Consider the following 21639-nt stretch of genomic DNA (forward strand, 5'->3'; position numbering starts at 1 on the left):
TTTTTCCTACACATGTAAAAAATAATATACAGTGCCATTCATGCATTTGAGACTAGTCAGCACTGTTCATTTATTAGCTTAGGGTTTTTTTTTAAGCTAAATAAAACTCTGAAAACTGTATATTTTGGCTCTGTAGGCACCCTCTGAAAAGGAACACGTTTCTATTGGGCCAAATGTATTTGAGAATATTTATGTTGCTCGTACATACACTTATCTGCTCTCTGGTTCAGGCGAAGAGCGCGGGTTTCGCGGTGATGTGTATTTTGCGCGCTCCCGTAACAACTGTAACTCGTGTGCACGTTTTTTGGCTCTGAACACCGGCTCATTGGAACAGTTTTCAACAACACAATGTCTAAATTGGAGCAGATCATAGTTATTGAACCGCCGTATGATCTCAAATTTAAAGGTAAGATGAATAATGTCGGTGGCTAGCTACCACTTGTAGACGCTAGCTAACGTCACCGACTCCGGGGGGGATGTGTTAGCTTCAACAACCCTACTGAAACCTCTCGCTTACCGCCGCCATTTTGAGATGGCAGCGAGGATTTATGGGCCTGTACCCAGTTAGCTAGCTAGTTATCACTGCACAACATTTATCGTCAGCCGCGGAGGGCGTATGGTCTCTAGTGACCCTAGTTAGCTGACTTCTTACTGTGGCATTGACACGGATAACTACTGTAACGTTAGTTTGCTGTCAGTCACTCAGGGATCATTGATAGCTAGCTAACGTTAGCCTGAAATAATAGTCACTGACATGGTTGTTTGGCCATGTAAGTACTATAACATTAACTAGCCTGATAGATAGGTTCAACTAACAAGCAACACATTCTGATTTGACTAGACCAGTCATTACATATACTATTATTTTCACGGATTTATTTAACTAGCTAGCTAGGGTGACACGGCTAAAATTGCAGTTGTTGAATATGGAAATAGTAGCTAGCTAAAGGAAGCTGATTGACTGACCGCTCATATGCTAGCTAGCTATCCCACTCATTGACACTTTGCACAGTGTCCAGATAGTTCATGCATTGTTATGGTATTTTGTTGAGCGCATCCCTAGTGCTCATCACATTGAGAACGAGGTGTAGTTAACTATGTGTAACCGTAGGCTATTTTCACATTATAGTTGGCTATGTTTTTATGCCTTGAGCTACATGTTTATCTGAGCCTAGCCAACAGTTAACACTATTGTGTTTTAATGAGTCATTTTACTATATAGAAAATAATTTGCCATAACGAGTCTACGTTGGTTGTCATTTGCGTCTGTTGTGTGCATTGTACAGGTGACTCCATTGACCCTCAACACCATCTCCTTTCTCTCGAATGCAGGTCCCTTCACAGATGTAGTGACCACAAACCTCAAGCTCAAAAATCCCTCTGACCGAAAAGTATGCTTCAAAGTGAAGACTACGGCACCTCGCCGGTACTGTGTACGGCCCAACAGCGGCATGATTGAGTCAGGAGCGACTGTCACCGTCTCTGGTAAGGCTTTTGTATTTGCAGACCTTTTTCACTGTGTTGCCAAATGAATGTAACGAGCCCTTTTTGTCAACAACACCAAACAAGAACAAATTATATCCTGTCACTATTTCCACTTTAATTAAATGTATGACTTTGTAAGTTTTTTGTTTTACCTTTATTGAACTAGGCAAGTCAGTTAAGAACAAATTCTTATTTACAATGACGACCTAGGAACAGTAGGTTAACTGCCTTGTTCAGGGGCAGAACGACAGATTTTTACCTTGTCAGCTCTGGGATTCGATCTAGCAACCTTTCGGTTAATGGTCCAACGCACTAACCACTAGGCTACCTGCCACTTCAAGTACAGACGAATCAGGCATGTAAATGTCAAATGCATGTATCAGTAGGCCTATATGTATGCATAGTCATGACCCCAGTTTTGACCCCATATCTTCTGTCTCAACAGTAATGCTGCAGCCCTTTGACTATGACCCCAATGAAAAAAGTAAACACAAATTCATGGTACAGACAATCTTTGCACCATCCACTGCTACAGACATGGATGCAGTGGTAAGTTTTCCTGTCCACATTGCTACCAAATACATGTTGTGCTTTATGTTAGTAGCTATGTCATCAAAGGAAAACCTGCTTTTTAATATTTACAGGCTTCAGTACTGCAGGGATCATCAACTAGATTCAGTGGCTGGTCAGGGGGCTTGATCATAATTCCAAATAATTTGTATACTGTTGACCGCAAGAAGCCCAAACAGATATACTATTTCACTAAAACATAATCATTTAAAATCTTGTTTGCATTTATTTGATATATAATCACATACTGTATCTCTCTTATGCGTGGGAATACTTTGGAACAGATTTCCAAAATTAAAATCACTTGGAGCTGATTTGCTGGTATTTTTAGTCTTATGCCCCCCCCCCCCAACGTATTTTGTTTTCGCTCAGAATTTAGTGGGCCAAATAAAATTATTTGGTCTGCCAGTTGGAGAATCCTGCAGTACTGTATTCAAAATGATTTTTATGATTTCTCCAGCAGAGGGCAGCAAATGGCATATTACACAGATATATCAGCATTTCCACATCCTAATGTCTATAGACAAGTAACTGACAGTATTGCATGTTCATTGTTATTCCATCAGCGGACCCTGTGATCAACTGATCGATCCGTGTTGTTCACCTTATCATCTACTTGTCAATCTCAACTTCTACTTGTTGAATCTCCACAGTGGAAAGATGCAACGCCAGATGATTTCATGGACTCCAAGCTGAGATGTGTGTTCGAACTGCCCACTGACAACGATAAAATGGTAGGTAGTGTACAGTAGTAAAGGCTGGACTTTCCAAAGGAGTGGAAATTCTATCAGCTGCCATATATTTAAGCAATAAGGCACGAGGGGGTGTTATATATATATATATATATATATATATATATATATATATATATATATAAAATGGCCAATATACCACGGCTAAGGGCTGTTCCTAAGCACGACGCAACGTGGAATGCTAGGACACAGCCCTTCGCCGTGGCATATTGACCATATATCACAAACTCCAGAGGGGCGTTATTGCTATTATAAACTTGTTACCAACGTAATTAGACCACTAAAAATACATGTTTTGTCATACCCCTGGTATACGGTCTGATATACCACAGCTTTCAGCCAATCAGCATTCAGGCCTCAAACCACCCAGTTTATAATTGTTTGATATTATACCTCCAATGTTGTACTGTTGTCACGGCCACAGGTCAATGTTGTACTGTTGTCACGGCCACAGGTCAATGTGGTACTGTTGTCACGGCCACAGGTCAATGTTGTACTGTTGTCACGGCCACAGGTCAATGTTGTACTGTTGTCACGGCCACAGGTCAATGTTGTCTGTCAATGCATCTTTTTCACATTTTCTCCTAGATTCTACTTGGATTTCTCTCCCTCTCCTTGCCCTGTTACTGTTGGTTGTTCCTTTCTCTGCCTTTGCCTAGGTACAGTCATTTGATGGGTGCTGTACTAACCAGCATTTCTACCTCAAACTTCACCAAAGTCATATCTGAAATACTCACCGCTTGTTCCTAGTATGTGATGGGTCCGTTTTGTTTGTTCAACACAGTAAGAGTGTATAACCGTTTATAATACATTGAGTGTTGAATGTTCTACCCTACAATTCAAGCAACCACTAAACAATCCAAAGCTATATACATTATCTATTGGCATGCATGTTGCTTGTGCCCCCCCCCTCGTGCGATAGCCTAGCGGTAGTACCAGGGAGACTCATGGTAGGGCCATGGGCAGACCCCTCATCACTCCAGGGCCAGAGCAGACCCCCAAGCTCAGCACCAGACACCTGGGCGACAGAGCAGCTTTCACCCCCGGAGAGTACTGCACCCCCCTGGGAACCAGGCACCACCTGGCAGCCCACGACGCCAGCGACCTCCCAGAGTTCATGTCAGCACCCAGCTCAGTGCGAGGCAGGGAGTGGCAGGTTTGTGGCAGGACAGGAAGTTGAAGTTCAGGTGTCGTTTACTCACTGTAGGCCAGGGGTGGGCAAACCTTTTGGCTGAAGGGTCACACTAGCCTTTCAAAATTCAATGGAGGGCCGCACAGAATGTTTTTTTTTTTCTTTCTCTTGTCGAAATTAATTTGTGGATTAGAGAAAGGTATGTTTAATATATATATATATATATATATATATATATAATTTAGAAATAACTTCTCATCTACCCAAAATAATTATTCCCCTGCCGTAGCTGGTTGTAATTAGAATGGTAGTTTGAATGAAAACGTATTACCGCTTCATACTAATTTCAAACTAATTAACACCATTTTTTTTTTTATATAAAAAAAATAATTTCTATCTGCTTAACAGTTTCATGAAGTTTGGTCTACTCTAAAGCGTGTTGAGTTTGTGTGGTTGGAATGTACAGCAATGTCAGGAGGGAAACTAGCCTCTTGTTCACGTTTGTCTTTTCGCCACCTTTTTCCACTTTCCTTGCTTCCAGGATGATGTTGATGCAACCAAAGCTGCCCCCGTCCTCAACTCCAACGCTGACGGCACATCGGCGCCCAAGCCAATCAGCGCGTCCGTGGACGACTCTGAGATTAAGAAACTGATGGACGAGTGCAAGAGGCTGCAGTATGATGTGGGCAAACTCTCAGACGAGAACAGACAACTCAAGGTAGGTTGTGTGATGTCTAAGATTGAGGTGGTATTAGAATAGTATTATATATTGGCGATATACAAACATATTGTGAAGACAATGTTCTTGTTAAGATGATATTGGCTTCGGCCTATGGCTGTGGTGTTACGCCCCTGAAAACGGGAGAAATAATGTCACAGTGGCATGTGGGAAAGCTTTGGGGTTCTAACCTACTGTGTTTGTCCTCTCAGGACGAGGGCCTGAGGATGAGGAAGGCCCACCGGTCAGACAACATAGTCTCCAGCTCGGGCGCCACGATGAGCAAACAGCATTCTTCCAGTTCCCTTCCCTCGCTACTGGTCGTCATAGCAGCCATCTTCATCGGATTCTTCCTAGGGAAGTTTGTCTTGTAGGCGTGGAGCGAGAGAAAAGAAAAGTGAGCCGGCATGGGCTCGTTTGTCTCCAAGGGCCTGGCCGTAGCGCCAGCTCACGGCCTACGTACATATGTTCTGTGTACCCAATCATAAGCAGGCCTCGCCTTTTACAATCTCACATGGTTAGTACACGTGGAAAAACAGAAGAATGAGCTTTCTCCTTTTTTGGGGGTTTTTCCTGATCTTTTTTTGGGGTGAGGAATCAGGGGAGGGATGTTTTGGGGGAAAATGTAAATTGTACATTTGTCAGAGCATTGATAACAGGTGAGTCAGGGCACTGGGTTTGTGACCTTGGTTGAAATCGGAAGCAAAAAATAAATAAAAAATGAGCTCTCTCTCTCTGTGGTTTTAATAAGAGTTTGAATGTTCAGTGTCTTGTCCTGTTATTTTAATAATTTTAAGAAAATGGGATGAAGAAATAGCCTTCCAAACAAAAGACTCTGCTACATGTTGCCTAAACATTCTCATTTTCACTCAATTCTTCTAATCTTGGTTTTTCTTGAGGTATGTGAAAAGATACAGTATGCTGGGAATATAGGTGTCTCCTACTTTTCCTTTTCCCTACTGACATAAACACACAATTATAAAAAATGAATTTTATTATTATTCTTTCTAGATTTTTTTTTTTTTCTTTACACAAATTCTATATCCCTTGTGAGGCAAAAATATCTACGTTCTTGCAGTCCTGTCCCATGGTATTTAACATTGATGAAAAATAAAATCTTTAACATTCTAGTGGCTTGTCATCTTTGTTTATCTTTTGTCTTTGAGGAAGAGCAAGGCTTCATTTGTATTCGATAACCTCCATTTTGTTAACGCCAAAATCGCAAACTGTTGAACATGCAAATGTCATTGAAGTGAGCTGCATGAAACATGATACCACAGGCCAGGATTCAATCTGATTGCGCTTTGTCGACAATGCAGCTTTTAAAGGCAATTTTTGCGGAGACTGCATTCATGGTAAACGCTGCATATGTCAGCTCATTTGGAAATTACCAAATAGGTCATTAGGGCCAATCAGCAGTTAAATCTATAACGAAGCCACCGCCCATCTCTTATATCAAATGTATAGTTTCAACCATGTTTTGAGGCTATACAGAGTTTACATTTACAAATATTGGAGTTTAAAAAAGTTATTCTGGGTTCTGATTGGGTATGACAGTTGAACTAAGCTCATGAGGCATTTATAAGTTATAGTCTTCAAGAATCAATGTGCATTGAGGGGCGCAGTGGTCTAAGGCACTGCACCTCAGTGCTAGAGGCATCACTACAGACCCTGGTTTGAATCCAGGCTGTATCACAACTGGCTGTGATTGGGTCCCATAGGGCGGTGCACAATTAGCCCAGCCTCATTAGGGTTTGGCCTGGGTAGGCCGTCATTGTAAATAAGAATTTGTTCTTGCCTAGTTAAATAAATAAAAAATAATTAATTTACAAGTCCAAAAATGTATGTAGAAACTGTCTATCGCTGATTTAAATGACACATTGTTGACAAATCACAGTCAGATTGAATCACGGCCATAGACAACTTATGTTGTGTTGGGCACACCATAGGAAAAATGCATTTCTTATTGGACAAGTACAGTACTTCCCAGTTTCACTTCCTGTCAAAGTGTTTTCTTCTTTTGATGTCTACTGAACACGACTCTGAATAATAGAATGTAACAATTCAACATTGCAATTACATATGCTGTATTCAAAGAGTCTGAAAGTCCAATACACAGTCAATGAAGTGCTGCTCCACAACAACAATAACATTCAGCTACTCCGACCTGAGATGCAGAACGGAGATAGCAGCAATAAGCAGTAGTCTAACCATATCCACCATGCCACCACCTCTGTGTCTGCAGCAGCTACTCCACAGTCTTTGGAGCTCGTCAGTTTCCCTCCACTCCGCTGGCCCATGGCCAGCCCCTGCACACTGCACCAGGGGAACCTGGTAGGAGGTGGCTGTCATGTGGGGCTGGTTAGGGCTGGAGCCATCCGTGGGCCTCTGGCCGTTGAAGAGAAGGAGGCGTTTCGCATAGTCTCGCTCTATGCGGAAGAGTTCGTACTCAGTGTGGGGCAGCCGGATGCCCAGGGCAGCACAGCCATGGGTGGGGGTGACATCCTGCTCCAGGCCCTGGCGCCATGAGCCCTCCGCCCCGCACTCCTTGCACCGGAAGACGTTGAGCAGGGAGGTGGTGGCCCGGTCCATTGGGGTAACCCTCATGTGGTCCACTGAAGACCAAGAGGGAATTAGTCAGGTTGGTTGTTATGCACACTAATAATGGCATGATCATGAGCTGTGATCATTTATATACACTGAACAAAAATATAAATGCATCATGTAAAGGGCTGGTCCCATGTTTCATTACACAGGTGCACCTTGTGCTGAGGACAATAAAATGCCACTCTAAAATTTGCAGTTTTGTCACACAACACAATGCCACAGATGTCTCAAGTTTTGAAGGGGTGTGCAATTGGCATGCTGACTACCATAAGCCACCTCCAATGTTGTTTTAGAGAATTTTGCAGTACATCCAACTGGCCTCACAACCCGCAGACCACATGTATGGGGTCATGTGGGCAAGTGGTTTGCTGATGTCAACGTTGTGAACAGAGTACCCCATGGTGGCGGTGGGATTATGGTATGGGCAGGCATAAGCTATGGACAACGAACACAATTGCATTTTATTGATGGAAATTTAAATGCACAGAGATACCATGACAAGATCCTGAGGCCCATTGTCGTGCCATTCATCTGCCGCCATCACCTCACATTTCAGCATAGCATGCTAATGCATGGCCCCATGTAGCAAGGATGTGTATACAATTCCTGGAAGCTGAAAATGCCCCCGTTTTTCCATGGCCTGCATACTCACCAGACATGTCACCCATTGAGCATGTTTGGGATGCTCTGGATCGACGTGTACAACAACGTGTTCCAGTTCCCACCAATATCCAGCAACTTCACACAGCCATTGAAGAGGAGTGGGACAACATACCACAAGCCACTATCAACAGCCTGATCAACGCCAAGTGAAGGAGATGTGTCACGCTGCATGAGGCAAATGGTGGATACTGACTGGTACTGACCAGATACTGACTGGTTTTCTAATTCTGTGACCAACAGATGCATATCTGTATTCCCATTCATGTGAAATCCATAGATTAGGACCTAATTAATTTATTTAAATAGACTGAGTTTTTAACTCTAACTCAGTAAAATCTTAGAAATTGTTGCATGTTTTGTTTTATATTTTTGTTCAGTATATTTAGATTTATTGTGACAGTAACACCTACAGTGCCTTGCGAAAGTATTCGGCCCCCTTGAACTTTGCGACCTTTTGCCACATTTCAGGCTTCAAACATAAAGATATAAAACTGTATTTTTTTGTGAAGAATCAACAACAAGTGGGACACAATCATGAAGTGGAACGACATTTATTGGATATTTCAAACTTTTTTAACAAATCAAAAACTGAAAAATTGGGCGTGCAAAATTATTCAGCCCCCTTAAGTTAATACTTTGTAGCGCCACCTTTTGCTGCGATTACAGCTGTAAGTCGCTTGGGGTATGTCTCTATCAGTTTTGCACATCGAGAGACCGAAATTTTTTCCCATTCCTCCTTGCAAAACAGCTCGAGCTCAGTGAGGTTGGATGGAGAGCATTTGTGAACAGCAGTTTTCAGTTCTTTCCACAGATTCTCGATTGGATTCAGGTCTGGACTTTGACTTGGCCATTCTAACACCTGGATATGTTTATTTTTGAACCATTCCATTGTAGATTTTGCTTTATGTTTTGGATCATTGTCTTGTTGGAAGACAAATCTCCGTCCCAGTCTCAGGTCTTTTGCAGACTCCATCAGGTTTTCTTCCAGAATGGTCCTGTATTTGGCTCCATCCATCTTCCCATCAATTTTAACCATCTTCCCTGTCCCTGCTGAAGAAAAGCAGGCCCAAACCATGATGCTGCCACCATGTTTGACAGTGGGGATGGTGTGTTCAGCTGTGTTGCTTTTACGCCAAACATAACGTTTTGCATTGTTGCCAAAAAGTTCAATTTTGGTTTCATCTGACCAGAGCACCTTCTTCCACATGTTTGGTGTGTCTCCCAGGTGGCTTGTGGCAAACTTTAAACTACACCTTTTATGGATATCTTTAAGAAATGGCTTTCTTCTTGCCACTCTTCCATAAAGGCCAGATTTGTGCTATATGACTGATTGTTGTCCTATGGACAGAGTCTCCCACCTCAGCTGTAGATCTCTGCAGTTCATCCAGAGTGACCATGGGCCTCTTGGCTGCATCTCTGATCAGTCTTCTCCTTGTATGAGCTGAAAGTTTAGAGGGACGGCCAGGTCTTGGTAGATTTGCAGTGGTCTGATACTCCTTCCATTTCAATATTATCGCTTGCACAGTGCTCCTTGGGGTGTTTAAAGCTTGGGAAATCTTTTTGTATCCAAATCCGGCTTTAAACTTCTTCACAACAGTATCTCGGACCTGCCTGGTGTGTTCCTTGTTCTTCATGATGCTCTCTGCGCTTTTAACGGACCTCTGAGACTATCACAGTGCAGGTGCATTTATACGGAGACTTGATTACACACAGGTGGATTGTATTTATCATCATTAGTCATTTAGGTCAACATTGGATCATTCAGAGATCCTCACTGAACTTCTGGAGAGAGTTTGCTGCACTGAAAGTAAAGGGGCTGAATAATTTTGCACGCCCAGTTTTTCAGTTTTTCATTTGTTAAAAAAGTTTGAAATATCCAATAAATGTCGTTCCACTTCATGATTGTGTCCCACTTGTTGTTGATTCTTCACAAAAAAATACAGTTTTATATCTTTATGTTTGAAGCCTGAAATGTGGCAAAAGGTCGCAAAGTTCAAGGGGGCCGAATACTTTCGCAAGGCACTGTAGATAATATAACTAACGTGTTAGTAAACCCACTACAATCATGCAGTAACATTACAGTGTATAGTCGGTAAGCAGTTTAGCAGTTACACCGGCAGCTCTGGCGGCAATAAATGTATAAAACAAAAAGCTTACCTTGACTTGGAAGAGTTCCAGTGTTATGTAGGATAGTCATAGCCAGCTAGCTAACATAGCATCCCCCTGTTTGAGCCAGGTGTTTGAGTAGGCTCGACTAGCCAGCTGCATTTGCTAGCTAAGTAAGTGAAACTAAAAGTGAAAAGAAATCACAAAATCTCGCCTCTCCTTCATTTTTGAAGAAATTAATTTGTTGAAAACTGTTCAATTATTGTCTTTCTCTCTCTTTGAGTCAATTACTCACCACATTTTATGCACTGCAGTGCTAGCTAGCTGTAGCTTATGCTTTCAGTACTAGATTCATTCTCAGATTTTTTGATTGGGTGGACAACATGTCAGTTCATGCTGCAAGAGCTCTGATAGGTTGGAGGACGTCCTCCAGAAGTTGTAATAATTACTGTGTAAGTCTATGGAAGAGGGTGAGAACGGAGGATGGAAGCTAGCTGTCCTCCGGCTACACCATGGTGCTACCCTACAGAGTGCTGTTGAGGCTACTGTAGACCTTCATTGCAACACAGTGTGTTTCAATCAATTATTTGGTGACGTGAATATATTTAGTATAGTTTTATCTAAAAAGGTTACCTTTTTAAATGTTTTTAATTTTGTTTTAATGAAATTCACTTAGGAGGATGGTCCTCTACTTCCTCTTCTAAGGAGCCTCCACTGACATGTAGGTAGGGGTAAAGTAACTATGCATAGATAATAAACAGATCATTTAACATGGGTCTGCCATCCTAGATTGATGGCAGGGATGAAAACAACCACCAAAGGCAAAGAATCAAAAGCTTCTCTCTGGCCTGGAAAATACCCTCGTGATGGGGCTACTTCTCCTCTCTCTCTTCTCTGGATGGGGCTCTTTGAAAAGCAGCCTTGGTCCCAAGTCCTTCATTAAACAGTATCAGCCACAGGTGCGTGTTTCAAAAGGACATTAGCGGGGAATACAGAGATACAGCTTAATAGACAAATAAAATAAGCTATTTTCACATCCAGAACATAAAAAATATCATCATACGCCTTCATGGTTTTTGATCCTTGTTTACACTCATTGGGTTGTGAGTTCAATCTCGTAAATAAGCTCAACAAGCCCCTGTTATGTGTGGAGCCCTTTTTAGATTGCACTCAGTGGTTGAGCATGAGATTAACGTTATAGCTGAACGACTGACTAACTCTAGTCATTCAAGGCTGACTGTATCTCCAACACCACTGCATGCATGAGTCACTTTCAACATCAATCGCCTCCGCTTTTAACCACAGCTCATTTACATTGACCTGACACTTTATAGGCTGGGAGTTGTTGGTGTTAGTTAAAAAAAAAAACATGCTAGTAGATAGATGGGTAAATGCTGGGGGGTGAGGAGGGGGGGGGGGGCATGAAAGGGACGAATCCTTTTGTGAGTGGGAGGAAAGGAGGGAGCTTCTGAACTGAAGGCCTGGTTCCATCTCTCTGGTCCGGCTCCAGTTTTATCCCTCGGTCCTTGATACAGCCTCAGGCACCAACACTACCACAGAGTAAGGGCAGGAATTCAGAAATTCAGAGCAGAACATAATGCGCCACTCTTTGCTATTCTCTTTGAAGAGCGCCCGTGGAAAACTAAACAACGGATGATCACTGCAATCCATGGATCTTCTCTACTGCTGGGTTTGCAGTTTGCACAATTCATATTCTCTCCCATTTCACATAACGTGTCTGTCGTTGTGTACAAAAACATACAGACAATACTGTGATTGTTGAAAGGAAATAGGAATACACAGCCCTGGAATATCACGCATCAATTACTGTACATGTGTGGTTTCATTGCTGTAACAGTTTGTCATCTTTAATACCCACAACACTTTTCAGTTGGTAGGGATTTGACAAACAGATTCACGATTCACAAATACTCTAAAATGATACTGTCTGCCCAAAAATCTAAAAGGATTCTCTCTCATGGGGTCTCGGTATGTAAGTGATAATGAGGGGACTCTGACCATCGAAATATAGTAGAATAGATTAGAGCATAAAATATATTATATATCTCTATGTCTGACCTTGGTGTTCTGCAGTGGCGGCTGGTAGCTGGAGGGTGTGTGGTGGGTCCTCTGGGTGTGCTCAGTGTGGACGTCCCCCAGGAAGAGCTCTTCGGTGTGGTCATCAGGGAGCCAGACACCATGATGGCGGCGCCGCTCCACACGCACCAGCTGCAGCTCATTCATAGTGAAGCCCAGCCTATGGGCACAGTCCCTCCCCTGCTCCTCCTCACTCCACATGTCATAGCTGACGTGGGGCTCCCAGGGCTCCCACTTTCCCCCTCTACCTAGGGATGGAGGTCCACAGCTGGGCTTGAGCCACTGGCTGAGGTCCATGGCTGCCTCGGGGCTGTGGAACACAACCTGGACGCTGTGAAGCTGATAGTCGGCCTCGGTGCCTCCGCGGACCACCCAGGAGGCCTGGCGCAGGTACAGCTTGCCCCGGGCGAGGAGGGTGTATGTGGGGGAGGAGCAGCGGTTGTCCCGGTAGTGGAACTGGAGGACCTGGAAGGTGTGGTTGTGGTGGAAGAGATAGGACCTGGTGATGAACTCTGACCCAGGCCTGACCTCACAGCTGATGGGGAAAACATTCATGAAATTGGCTTAGTCAAATGATTTGTTATTTCGGTATTATGCAGTGAGTCTGGTGGGTAACTAGAGTCGACCCCCCCCCCCCCCACACCTTTAATTGCACCAGTTCGATTCAACACCTAAGACTTTACACTAAGAAGTCTGAAGCTGAACCTGTTGTTGTGTCAAGTAGGCTTACATACAGAACAGTGCTATTATACTGTATCGTGTAGTGAGTGACCTTAACCCAGAGGGTGTTCTTTAATGGAAGCCACTCCAACATAATCCAGGTAGAATCAGCCATTTCCCAGGGCAGCTGTCTAGACCACTTAATTTTTTAAATCTTGACTAATTATTATTTATTTTTTTCACCTTTATTTAACCAGGTAGGCCAGTCGAGAACAAGTTCTCATTTACAACTGTGACCTGGCCAAGATAAAGCAAAGCAGTGCGACACAAACAACAACACAGAGTTACACATGGAATAAACAAACGTACAGTCAATGACACAATAGAAAAAAATCTACATACAGAGTGTGCAAATGAGGTAAGATTAGGGAGGTAAGGCAATAAATAAATGACATGCCACTGGCTTGAAGTGGCATGAGTAAAGCCAGTGTGTCTATGTACGCGGATGGATGACTCAACAGTATACACGTCAGCTACTACAGCGAGTGAAATCACTGCTTAACAAAGAGCTGGAGTCAGTTTCAGAATGGGTGGAAAGAAATAATTTAGTCCTAAATATTTCAAAACTAAAAGCATTGTATTTGGGACAAATCATTCACTAAACCCTAAACCTTCACTAAATCTTGGAATTGAGCAAGTTGAGGTGACTAAACTGCTTGGAGTAATCCTGGATTGTAAACTGTCATGGTCAAAATACACTGATGCAACAGTAGCTAAGATGGGGAGAAGTCTGGCCAAAATAAAGCACTGCTCTGCCTTCTTAACAGCACTATCAACAAGGCAGGTCCTACAGGCCCTAGTTTTATCGCACCTGGACTAGTGTCCAGTCATGTGATCAAGTGCCACATGGAGGGACTTAGGAAATGTACAATTGGCTCAGAACAGGGCAGCACGGCTGGCCCTTAAATGTACACGGAGAGCAATCTCTCATGGCTCAAAGTAGAGGAGAGATTGACTTCATCACTACTGTTTTTGTAAGAAGTATTGACATGCTGAATGCACCGAGCTGTTTGTTTAAACTCGGACACCCATACATACCCCACAAGACATGCCACCAGAGGTCTCTTCACAATCCCCAAGTCCAGAACAAACTATTGGAGGCGCACAGTACTACATAGAGCCATGACTACATGGAACTCTATTCCACAGTACCACATAGAGCCATGACTACATGGAACTCTATTCCACAGTACTACATAGAGCCATGGCTACATGGAACTCTATTCCACAGTACCACATAGAGCCATGACTACATGGAACTCTATTCCACAGTACTACATAGAGCCATGGCTACATGGAACTCTATTCCACAGTACCACATAGAGCCATGACTACATGGAACTCTATTCCACAGTACTACATAGAGCCATGACTACATGGAACTCTATTCCACAGTACCACATAGAGCCATGACTACATGGAACTCTATTCCACAGTACTACATAGAGCCATGACTACATGGAACTCTATTCCACAGTACTACATTGAGCCATGACTACATGGACCTTTATTCCACAGTACTACATAGAGCCATGACTACATGGAACTCTATTCCACAGTACTACATAGAGACATGACTACATGTAACTCTATTCCACAGTACCACATAGAGCCATGACTACATGGAACTCTATTCCACAGTACTACATAGAGCCATGGCTATATGGAACTCTATTCCACAGTACTACATAGAGCCATGACTACATGGAACTCTATTCCACAGTACTACATAGAGACATGACTACATGTAACTCTATTCCACGTCATATAAATGATGCAAGCAGTAGAATCAGATTTAAAAAACAGATAAAAATACACATTATGCAACACCGGGGACCGTGACGAGACACACATACTGTACACATGGAATTTTGTATTGTAGATATGTGGTAGTAGAGTAGAGGCCTGAGGGCACACACTTAATGTATTATGAAATGTAATGTCAAGTAATATGTTTTAATTTTTAAATTATTATTATTTTATATTATTATTTTATATAACTGCTTTAATGTTGCTAGACCCCAGGAAGAGTAGCTGTTGCCTTCGCAGGAACTAATGGGGATCCTTAATAAACTCCAGGAAGAGTAGCTGTTGCCTTCGCAGGAACTAATGGGGATCCTTAATAAATACAAAACGCAAAGCCTAGCAACCTCTGCAAGAAGTTCAGATATCTTAAAATAAGTTAAATAAAGGTTAAATAAAAATGTAAAATATATTTGAATACCAGCTGAAGTGTCTACAGCTGCAAGGTCCTGTGTTCAAGCCCCAGTCAGGACTACCCTTTGACATCGCTACAATATATTGACTATACATTCTTACACTGCTGTACTTAATATGGGTTCATAACAAACAGTTTAATTGCGCATGTTATACATTATATTACCTGGTGGATACCCAGTGGCCTGCGATGTTGGGGGGCATATGCACTGAGATCTGGCCTCCACTTTGGAGATGTTTGAGCATGTACTGACACTGAAATTCCACAATAGCAGCGTGCTGATGCTGCTGCCCATGTTTCCTCCCCAAGGTCCCGACACTGGCTCTTATGTCTGAGTGAAGTAGAGAGCCATGACAAATACCTGGAGTGGAGAAAGAGTGATGTTATTATAAACTTTTCCATGAGTTCGATTTTTTTTAAAATTATAAATGCTTTAGTAGCATACCACACATTTATGAAAAGTGTACTATACAAACATGGCAATAGAGTGCATGCATTGCTAGATCTATTACTAAATTCTCAAATATAACAATCATCCACTACGTGTTGTTCATAATTACATTTTGAAAATAATAGGTAGGCTACATATAAATTAACATTATAGGCTATCGCCCAATATAGATACGTAATAAAAAATATTTCGGCTACATCACTAGTAAATACTTAAACCTGAATGTTCCAAACTCACCATTGAAAAGAACAGCAGTAGAGACAATCCATTGTATCGGTAACATTGTTCGTCTTGACTGAGACGACACCTTTTTTTATTTATTATCTAAGAACCACTCCTATGTCCATTAACAAGTATTATTCCTTATCAGTTGCCGTTCTTCTCATTTGTTCCTTTCATCACCAACCGTTCATTGCAGAATAATAAAATACATCGCAGAACATTTCGATGTCAATCATTATCAGAAACTTGGCTTGATGCCCTGATACGAGTTAATTTCATAATATACTAATAACGTCGTTGTTCAATGTGACTCATAGAGGAACTTTGTAATTTATTTTGATATATTTTTCCTCTTATCCGACTTCTAAAAAAATATTTTAAATTGGACGAACATCTCGCTCTGTCCTCTGTCCCCCCCCCCCCCTCCCACACACATTCTGAACATGATCAAAGTCAAAATAACCAACTACAGAATAAGAACACCTAGGTCTGCACACACACATTCAAAGAAATACATGTTCAGGGTATTGCCATACATGAATCCACTGTACAACACACACATCATACAATATCTAAATGTTACATCAGGCTATAGCAATATAAATGCAACATAAATGCATTCACTATTTACATTTAAATCTGATGGGTTATGAATAATTTGGTGGAATATAAATATGCCTTGCAGTTGAGTAGTGAGGCAGATATCTGTCAGCGCGTGGTCAAAAATCCCCTCTCGCTCCAATCTAACTGCATTTCCTCAGTGACAGCTACATGAATTATGTATCCGTATGGTTGAATCTAAACATACAAGAAGCCTGCAGCATGAAATCCTGCTCCTGAAGTCAATAGCGAAGTCGAATGAGACACCCAAGCTTTTTATTATAACGTTGTGAAGTCCAATAGCAAGATTCTGCAAATGGACTACTCCTTCTTAGTTACTGTACAGTCTGTCTTGTATTGCAGTAAGATAATCAATTCACGCACTGAGATAATATATTATTTGATACATTGTATCCAGACATATCTGTAAAAATTCATAATCTATTTATCAATGTAAACAAGACATTGTCGGTTCTAAATAATTATATTTACAATATCGCTACCATCATTATGGCCAACTTCAGCGTCCTTATATTTTGATATTCATCTACTAAGTCGCAGAAGGTCTCACCTTGGTGTGTGTTCTGAGCTGTGTGCGTGCACACGCGCGCGTGTGTGTGCAGGAGTGAGAGTCTACTCCTTGTGGTCACAGGCTGTCTGCCAGCCTACTAGCACCCAAACCCTCCAGGGAACCTGAGTGTATTTAACAAGACCAAAATAGACTTACTAAGGGCATTCGTGTTGCTTAATGAAACATGCTTGCTGCGTTGGATGCCCTTTTGATGCTCAGAGGGGTGAAAATGCAACCTGAGAAAATAGAAAAATAATATTTAATGTCCATGAATGGGCATGTCTTGAATGAGTACTTAGTATTGCAATTGATGAAGGCATTGAAAGGGTCTGATATCAAATCTCAGTTTGTTTAGTTTAGTTTAATCAAGGAGATATGAATGTTTCCTCAATGTCAATGTCTGGACAAAGAGGTATTGAAGTTAGTCAACATGCTATAAAGTACAAGTATTTCAACTTGACACCAATCACTGACTGACATCCTGTCACACCTTCTCCATCCCCCCCATCCCTTCCCTACATACATGTTGATACATTTTCACCAATGTTTTAACTTGTTTCAGTGAAACAAGGATGTGTGAAATAGCACTACCTGTTTCCCAATGTTGACTGTCAGGTGCTAAGCTGTGCTTTAGAATTATAACATAAAAGCACTCCTACATGCACGTTGGGACAGTTTCCCAGACACCGGACACAGAATAATCTTGGACAAAAAGACATGTTTAATGGAGATCCTCCATTGAAGGACCAGAGTATGAATGAGGGAGTGTCTGTGAGGAGATGAAAAGAGCAGCTCACAAACTTTTACAGATGCACAAACGGGAGCATCTTTTCGGGCTGCATCACCGCCTGGTACGGCAACTGCTCCACTTACAACCGTAAGGCTCTCCAGAGGGTAGTAAGGTCTGCAGAACGCATCACCGGGGGCAAACTACCTGCCCTCCAGGACACCTACAACACCTGATGTCACAGGAAGATCATCAAGGACACCTGATGCCAAAAGGATCATCAAGGACAACAACCATCCGAGCCACTGCCTGTTCACCCCGCTGTCATCCAGAAGGCGAGGTCAGTACAGGTGCATCAAAACTGGGACCGAGAGTCTGAAAAACAGCTTCTATCTCAAGGCCATCAGACTGTTAAACAGCCATCACTAACATTGAGTGGCTGCTGCCAGCATACTGACTCAAATCTCTAGCCACTTTAATAATGAAAAATTGGATGTAATAATGTATCACTGGTCACTTTAAACAATGCCACTTTATATAATGTTTACATACCCTACATTACTCATCTCATATGTATATACTGTACTCTATACCATCTACTGCATCTTGCCTATGCCGTTCGGCCATCGCTCATCCATATATTTCTATGTACATATTCTTATTCATTCCTTTACACTTGTGTGTATAAGGTAGTTGTTGTGAAATTGTTAGATTACTTGTTAGATTTTACTGCATGGTCGGAACTAGAAGCACAAGCATTTCGCTACACTGGCATTAACATCTGCTAACCATGTGTATGTGACCAATAAAATTTGATTTGAAAATTGCCAGACTCCAGCCACCCAAGTCATAGACTGTTCTCTCTGCTACCGCACGGCAAGCGGCACCGGAGTGCCAAGTCGAGGTCCAAAAGGCTTCTTAACAGCTTCTAACTCCAAGCCATAAGACTGCTCAACAGCTATTCAAATGACCACCCAGACAATTTGCATTGACCCCCCCCCCCCCAATTTTTTTATTTATTTATTTAGTAAATATTTTCTTAACTCTTTTTTTTTTTTAAACGGCATTGCTGGTTAAGGGCTTGCAAGTAAGCATTTCATGGTAAGGTTGTACCTGTTGTATTCACCGTATGTGACAAATAATATTTGATTTGATTTGATATCAACCAAAAATGTCACCATGTCATTGGATTTAGGTTAAAAGTGGTGTGAAAAAAACCACAAAAGTCTCTTATGTTGATGACTTTTCCCAAATCAGTTTTCCAGATTGTTCCAACATTGTCACATATTTTTTTCCCAGTGAGCAACCAGTAAATGGACAACACAATATTTATTCTTATTCTTAACAAATAACAGAAAAACTTATGTGAGAACAGGGAAAATCAAGCAATTCTTCTTTCAGACAGGTCATCTCTGTTGTCTGATCAGACAAACCAGACAAAAGTTGATGTTTTATCCTCAGGCAAACTGCTTGACAAGCCAACTGTCTGTAAAATAATAGAAGGAGAAAAATGACGCAGTGAGTGTCGCTGCTTGAACATCTCAATGTGGTGGTCATATGGTGCGTTGACGACCAACACAAGAAGACACAAACAAACCCAGATCTGGGAAAGAAGGAATGTCGTTCTGGCTCTGGGGTTCTGAAAACATTCCACATGTGCAAAGAGATCTTTGTGTGTCGAGTCCCATTGGGTTGTCTCCCCCTGTGTTTCGAAACGAAGCAATTATAATCAGTCATTAATAATAACCCTAATTTAAGAGAGAAAAAAAGAGGAACCTGCACTGATGATCATTGGAGGATTAGTTTGAAAGAACCAATCCTTCCACATCCATAGATAGTGAACTGCCATAAAGTAGACTGATTTAGTCATTAATAATAACCCTCATTTAAAAATGTAGCCCAGAACATTTGAACATTTGAAAAAATGAGTCCAACTATTGGAGGATCAGTAACAAGCATCTCAGTAGCAGTTTGAATCAAACCTTCCACATGCATAGATGGCTAACTGCCATTAATAACAAGGCTATGGAAGATCAAGTACACTGGCTGTTGTTCTACAAAGTCCTCTCGCAAGCACAAACTTCAAATGAGGACCTAGAACAATGAGCATTCTGACTAGGCTTTCTGTTTCCTCCGGGGCTTGCCAAGCTCACAACACTAACAACGAATGGATGCACCAATCAGGTTCAGAGTAGGATTTTTGTATTGCTCCCTTGCAGAGAAAAACTGTCCAAACAATGACCAACAAAGTTATGAGAGAGAGTGATCAATGTGGTCTCAGAGCATTTCATATTATTCTGTACGTAAATCAGAGATACTCCCTTTAGTATGATATGACCCCTTCACTTCTTCCACATTTTGTTACATTACAGCCTTATTCTAAAATGGATTAAAAAAAAAAATTGTCCTCATCAATCTACACACAATACCCCATGATGACAAAGCAAAAGTAATATTTTTGGATAATTTATTGAAAATGAAAAACAGAAATACCTTATTTACATAAGTATTCAGACTCTTTGCTATGAGACTCGAAATTGAGGTCAGGTGCATCCTGTTACCATTGATCATCCATGAGATGTTTCTACAACTTGATCGGAGTCCACCTGTGGTAAATTCAATTGATTGGACATGATTTGCAAAGGCACATACCTGCCCATATAAGGTCCCACAGTTGACAGTGCATGTCACAGCAAAAACCAAGCCATGAAGTCGAAGGAATTGTCCGTAGAGCTCCGAGACAGGATTGTATCGAGGCACAGATCTGGGGAAGGGTACCAAAACATTTCTGCAGCATTGAAGGTCCCCAAGAATTCAGTGGCCTCCATCGTTCTTAAATGGAAGAAGTTTGGAACCACCAATATACTTCCTAGAGCTGGCCGCCCGGCCAAACTGAGCAATCGGGGGAGAAGGCCGTACCCAAATATTTGTATTTTCAGCTGTTTAAAGCTGGTGTACAAAACCAAAAGTAAAAGATGCAAAATTGAGATTTAAGAACAAAGCATAGAAATAGCACACATGAAAAAGCTCTACTGCTTCTCAGACATGTTTTCAATTAGAATGATATATCTAATACATATTTCTATGTGAATTTAGTCAGATTAAGGGGTTTACTAATGAGACAGAGCCCAGTAGGTCAGATCTCAGACTGCTATTGAAAGGTGGAGGACATTTGTAGACTGCAAGGGCCTCTTGAGAGGAGCTGAGAAGTGTTATTTTTCTCATTTTCAGCATATTAGAATAAGGTCCACGCATGAATCATTGGTGGCCTAGAGCATGTGTACTCAGGCCCGGCTCCAGGCCTAAGCAACATAAGCAGTCGCTTAGGGCCTCCGGCCGCTAAGGCCCCCCCCCCCACCAAAAAAATAAAATAAATAAATAATAATAATAATAATAATAATAATAGGAATTTACTGTTGACAGTTAGAATAGTAGAATACATAAGATGCAAGTATACAATTTCGTTGTGCATCAGCAGTTTGTCTCTTGTTTTGTCAGTCACTAAATTAGCCATGTCAGCTAACAGTTTTTAGACAAGCTAAACTTGCAGTAATCATGGCCGAATACCAACCGGGCACGGCACTTGCCCAGGGGCCCTGACCTCCAGAGGGACCTCATTGATTTTGTTAGTCACTCTCACTCAGATTTCATTAACATGGCATAAATCATGGCAAAATGTGTAGAATTGCCAGAAATTCGTTTTAAAATGGCAAGAATTACTCTCAGGGAAAAATGAGTAGACTTGCATTAAAAAATAAAAAAAAATTGATAAATGTTCTCAGCTACATGGCAAAATGTATAGAACATCAGAAAATGTACTTTAAAAAATACATTTTTCTCTCCGCCATCAGGAGGGGGTGGCACCACAAACAAATGTTCCTTATAGTCCCAAAAGGCTGAATAATTTAACTGTCTGGTATTGTGGTTAAATACAATTAAGAACTAGGTTGAGCTGCAACAGAGTTTGAGTTAGGAGGCATGAGGATATTCTGTTCAGACA

At 41.6% G+C, this 21639-nt stretch overlaps 2 protein-coding genes across 3 annotated transcripts; one reads left to right on the forward strand and one right to left on the reverse strand.

The window, feature by feature from the left end:
* Window positions 1-228: 228 nt before the first annotated feature.
* On the forward strand, window positions 229-5787 carry vapa (VAMP (vesicle-associated membrane protein)-associated protein A). 2 transcript variants are annotated; one of them, NM_001160650.2, is given in 6 exon segments: window positions 229-406; window positions 1333-1485; window positions 1931-2034; window positions 2709-2789; window positions 4481-4657; window positions 4870-5385. In NM_001160650.2, coding segments are annotated over 6 exon segments (735 nt in total). In that variant the 5' UTR covers window positions 229-348; the 3' UTR covers window positions 5032-5385.
* An 887-nt stretch (window positions 5788-6674) lies between these two features.
* On the reverse strand, window positions 6675-16158 carry LOC110535254 (protein APCDD1). Its single transcript, XM_090189193.1, has 5 exons — window positions 15757-16158; window positions 15234-15429; window positions 12113-12665; window positions 11401-11583; window positions 6675-7291 (listed from the first exon to the last, which is right to left on the reverse strand). The coding sequence occupies exons 1-5, from the start codon at window positions 15800-15802 to the stop codon at window positions 6815-6817; spliced, it is 1455 nt and encodes a 484-aa protein (XP_090045319.1). The 5' UTR covers window positions 15803-16158; the 3' UTR covers window positions 6675-6814.
* Window positions 16159-21639: the final 5481 nt, after the last annotated feature.

Source organism: Oncorhynchus mykiss, chromosome 11 (genome assembly GCF_057628025.1).
Source record: "Oncorhynchus mykiss isolate SJ-2025 chromosome 11, ASM5762802v1, whole genome shotgun sequence".
NCBI classification, from domain to species: domain Eukaryota; kingdom Metazoa; phylum Chordata; class Actinopteri; order Salmoniformes; family Salmonidae; genus Oncorhynchus; species Oncorhynchus mykiss.

What these genes read in the sequence shown, in the direction of transcription:
- vapa (XM_021619875.3), top strand. An exon ending in AGCGACTGTCACCGTCTCTG is followed by an intron (nt 1,486 to 1,930) that starts GTAAGGCTTTTG and finishes CTGTCTCAACAG; the next exon opens with TAATGCTGCAGCCCTTTGAC. An exon ending in CTACAGACATGGATGCAGTG is followed by an intron (nt 2,035 to 2,708) that starts GTAAGTTTTCCT and finishes GAATCTCCACAG; the next exon opens with TGGAAAGATGCAACGCCAGA.
- LOC110535254 (XM_090189193.1), bottom strand. Translation starts at nt 15,802, where the DNA reads ATGTTACCGATACAATGGATTGTCTCTACTGCTGTTCTTTTCAATG. An exon ending in TACTGCTGTTCTTTTCAATG is followed by an intron (nt 15,430 to 15,756) that starts GTGAGTTTGGAA and finishes TCTCCACTCCAG; the next exon opens with GTATTTGTCATGGCTCTCTA. An exon ending in GGCCACTGGGTATCCACCAG is followed by an intron (nt 12,666 to 15,233) that starts GTAATATAATGT and finishes TTTCCCCATCAG; the next exon opens with CTGTGAGGTCAGGCCTGGGT.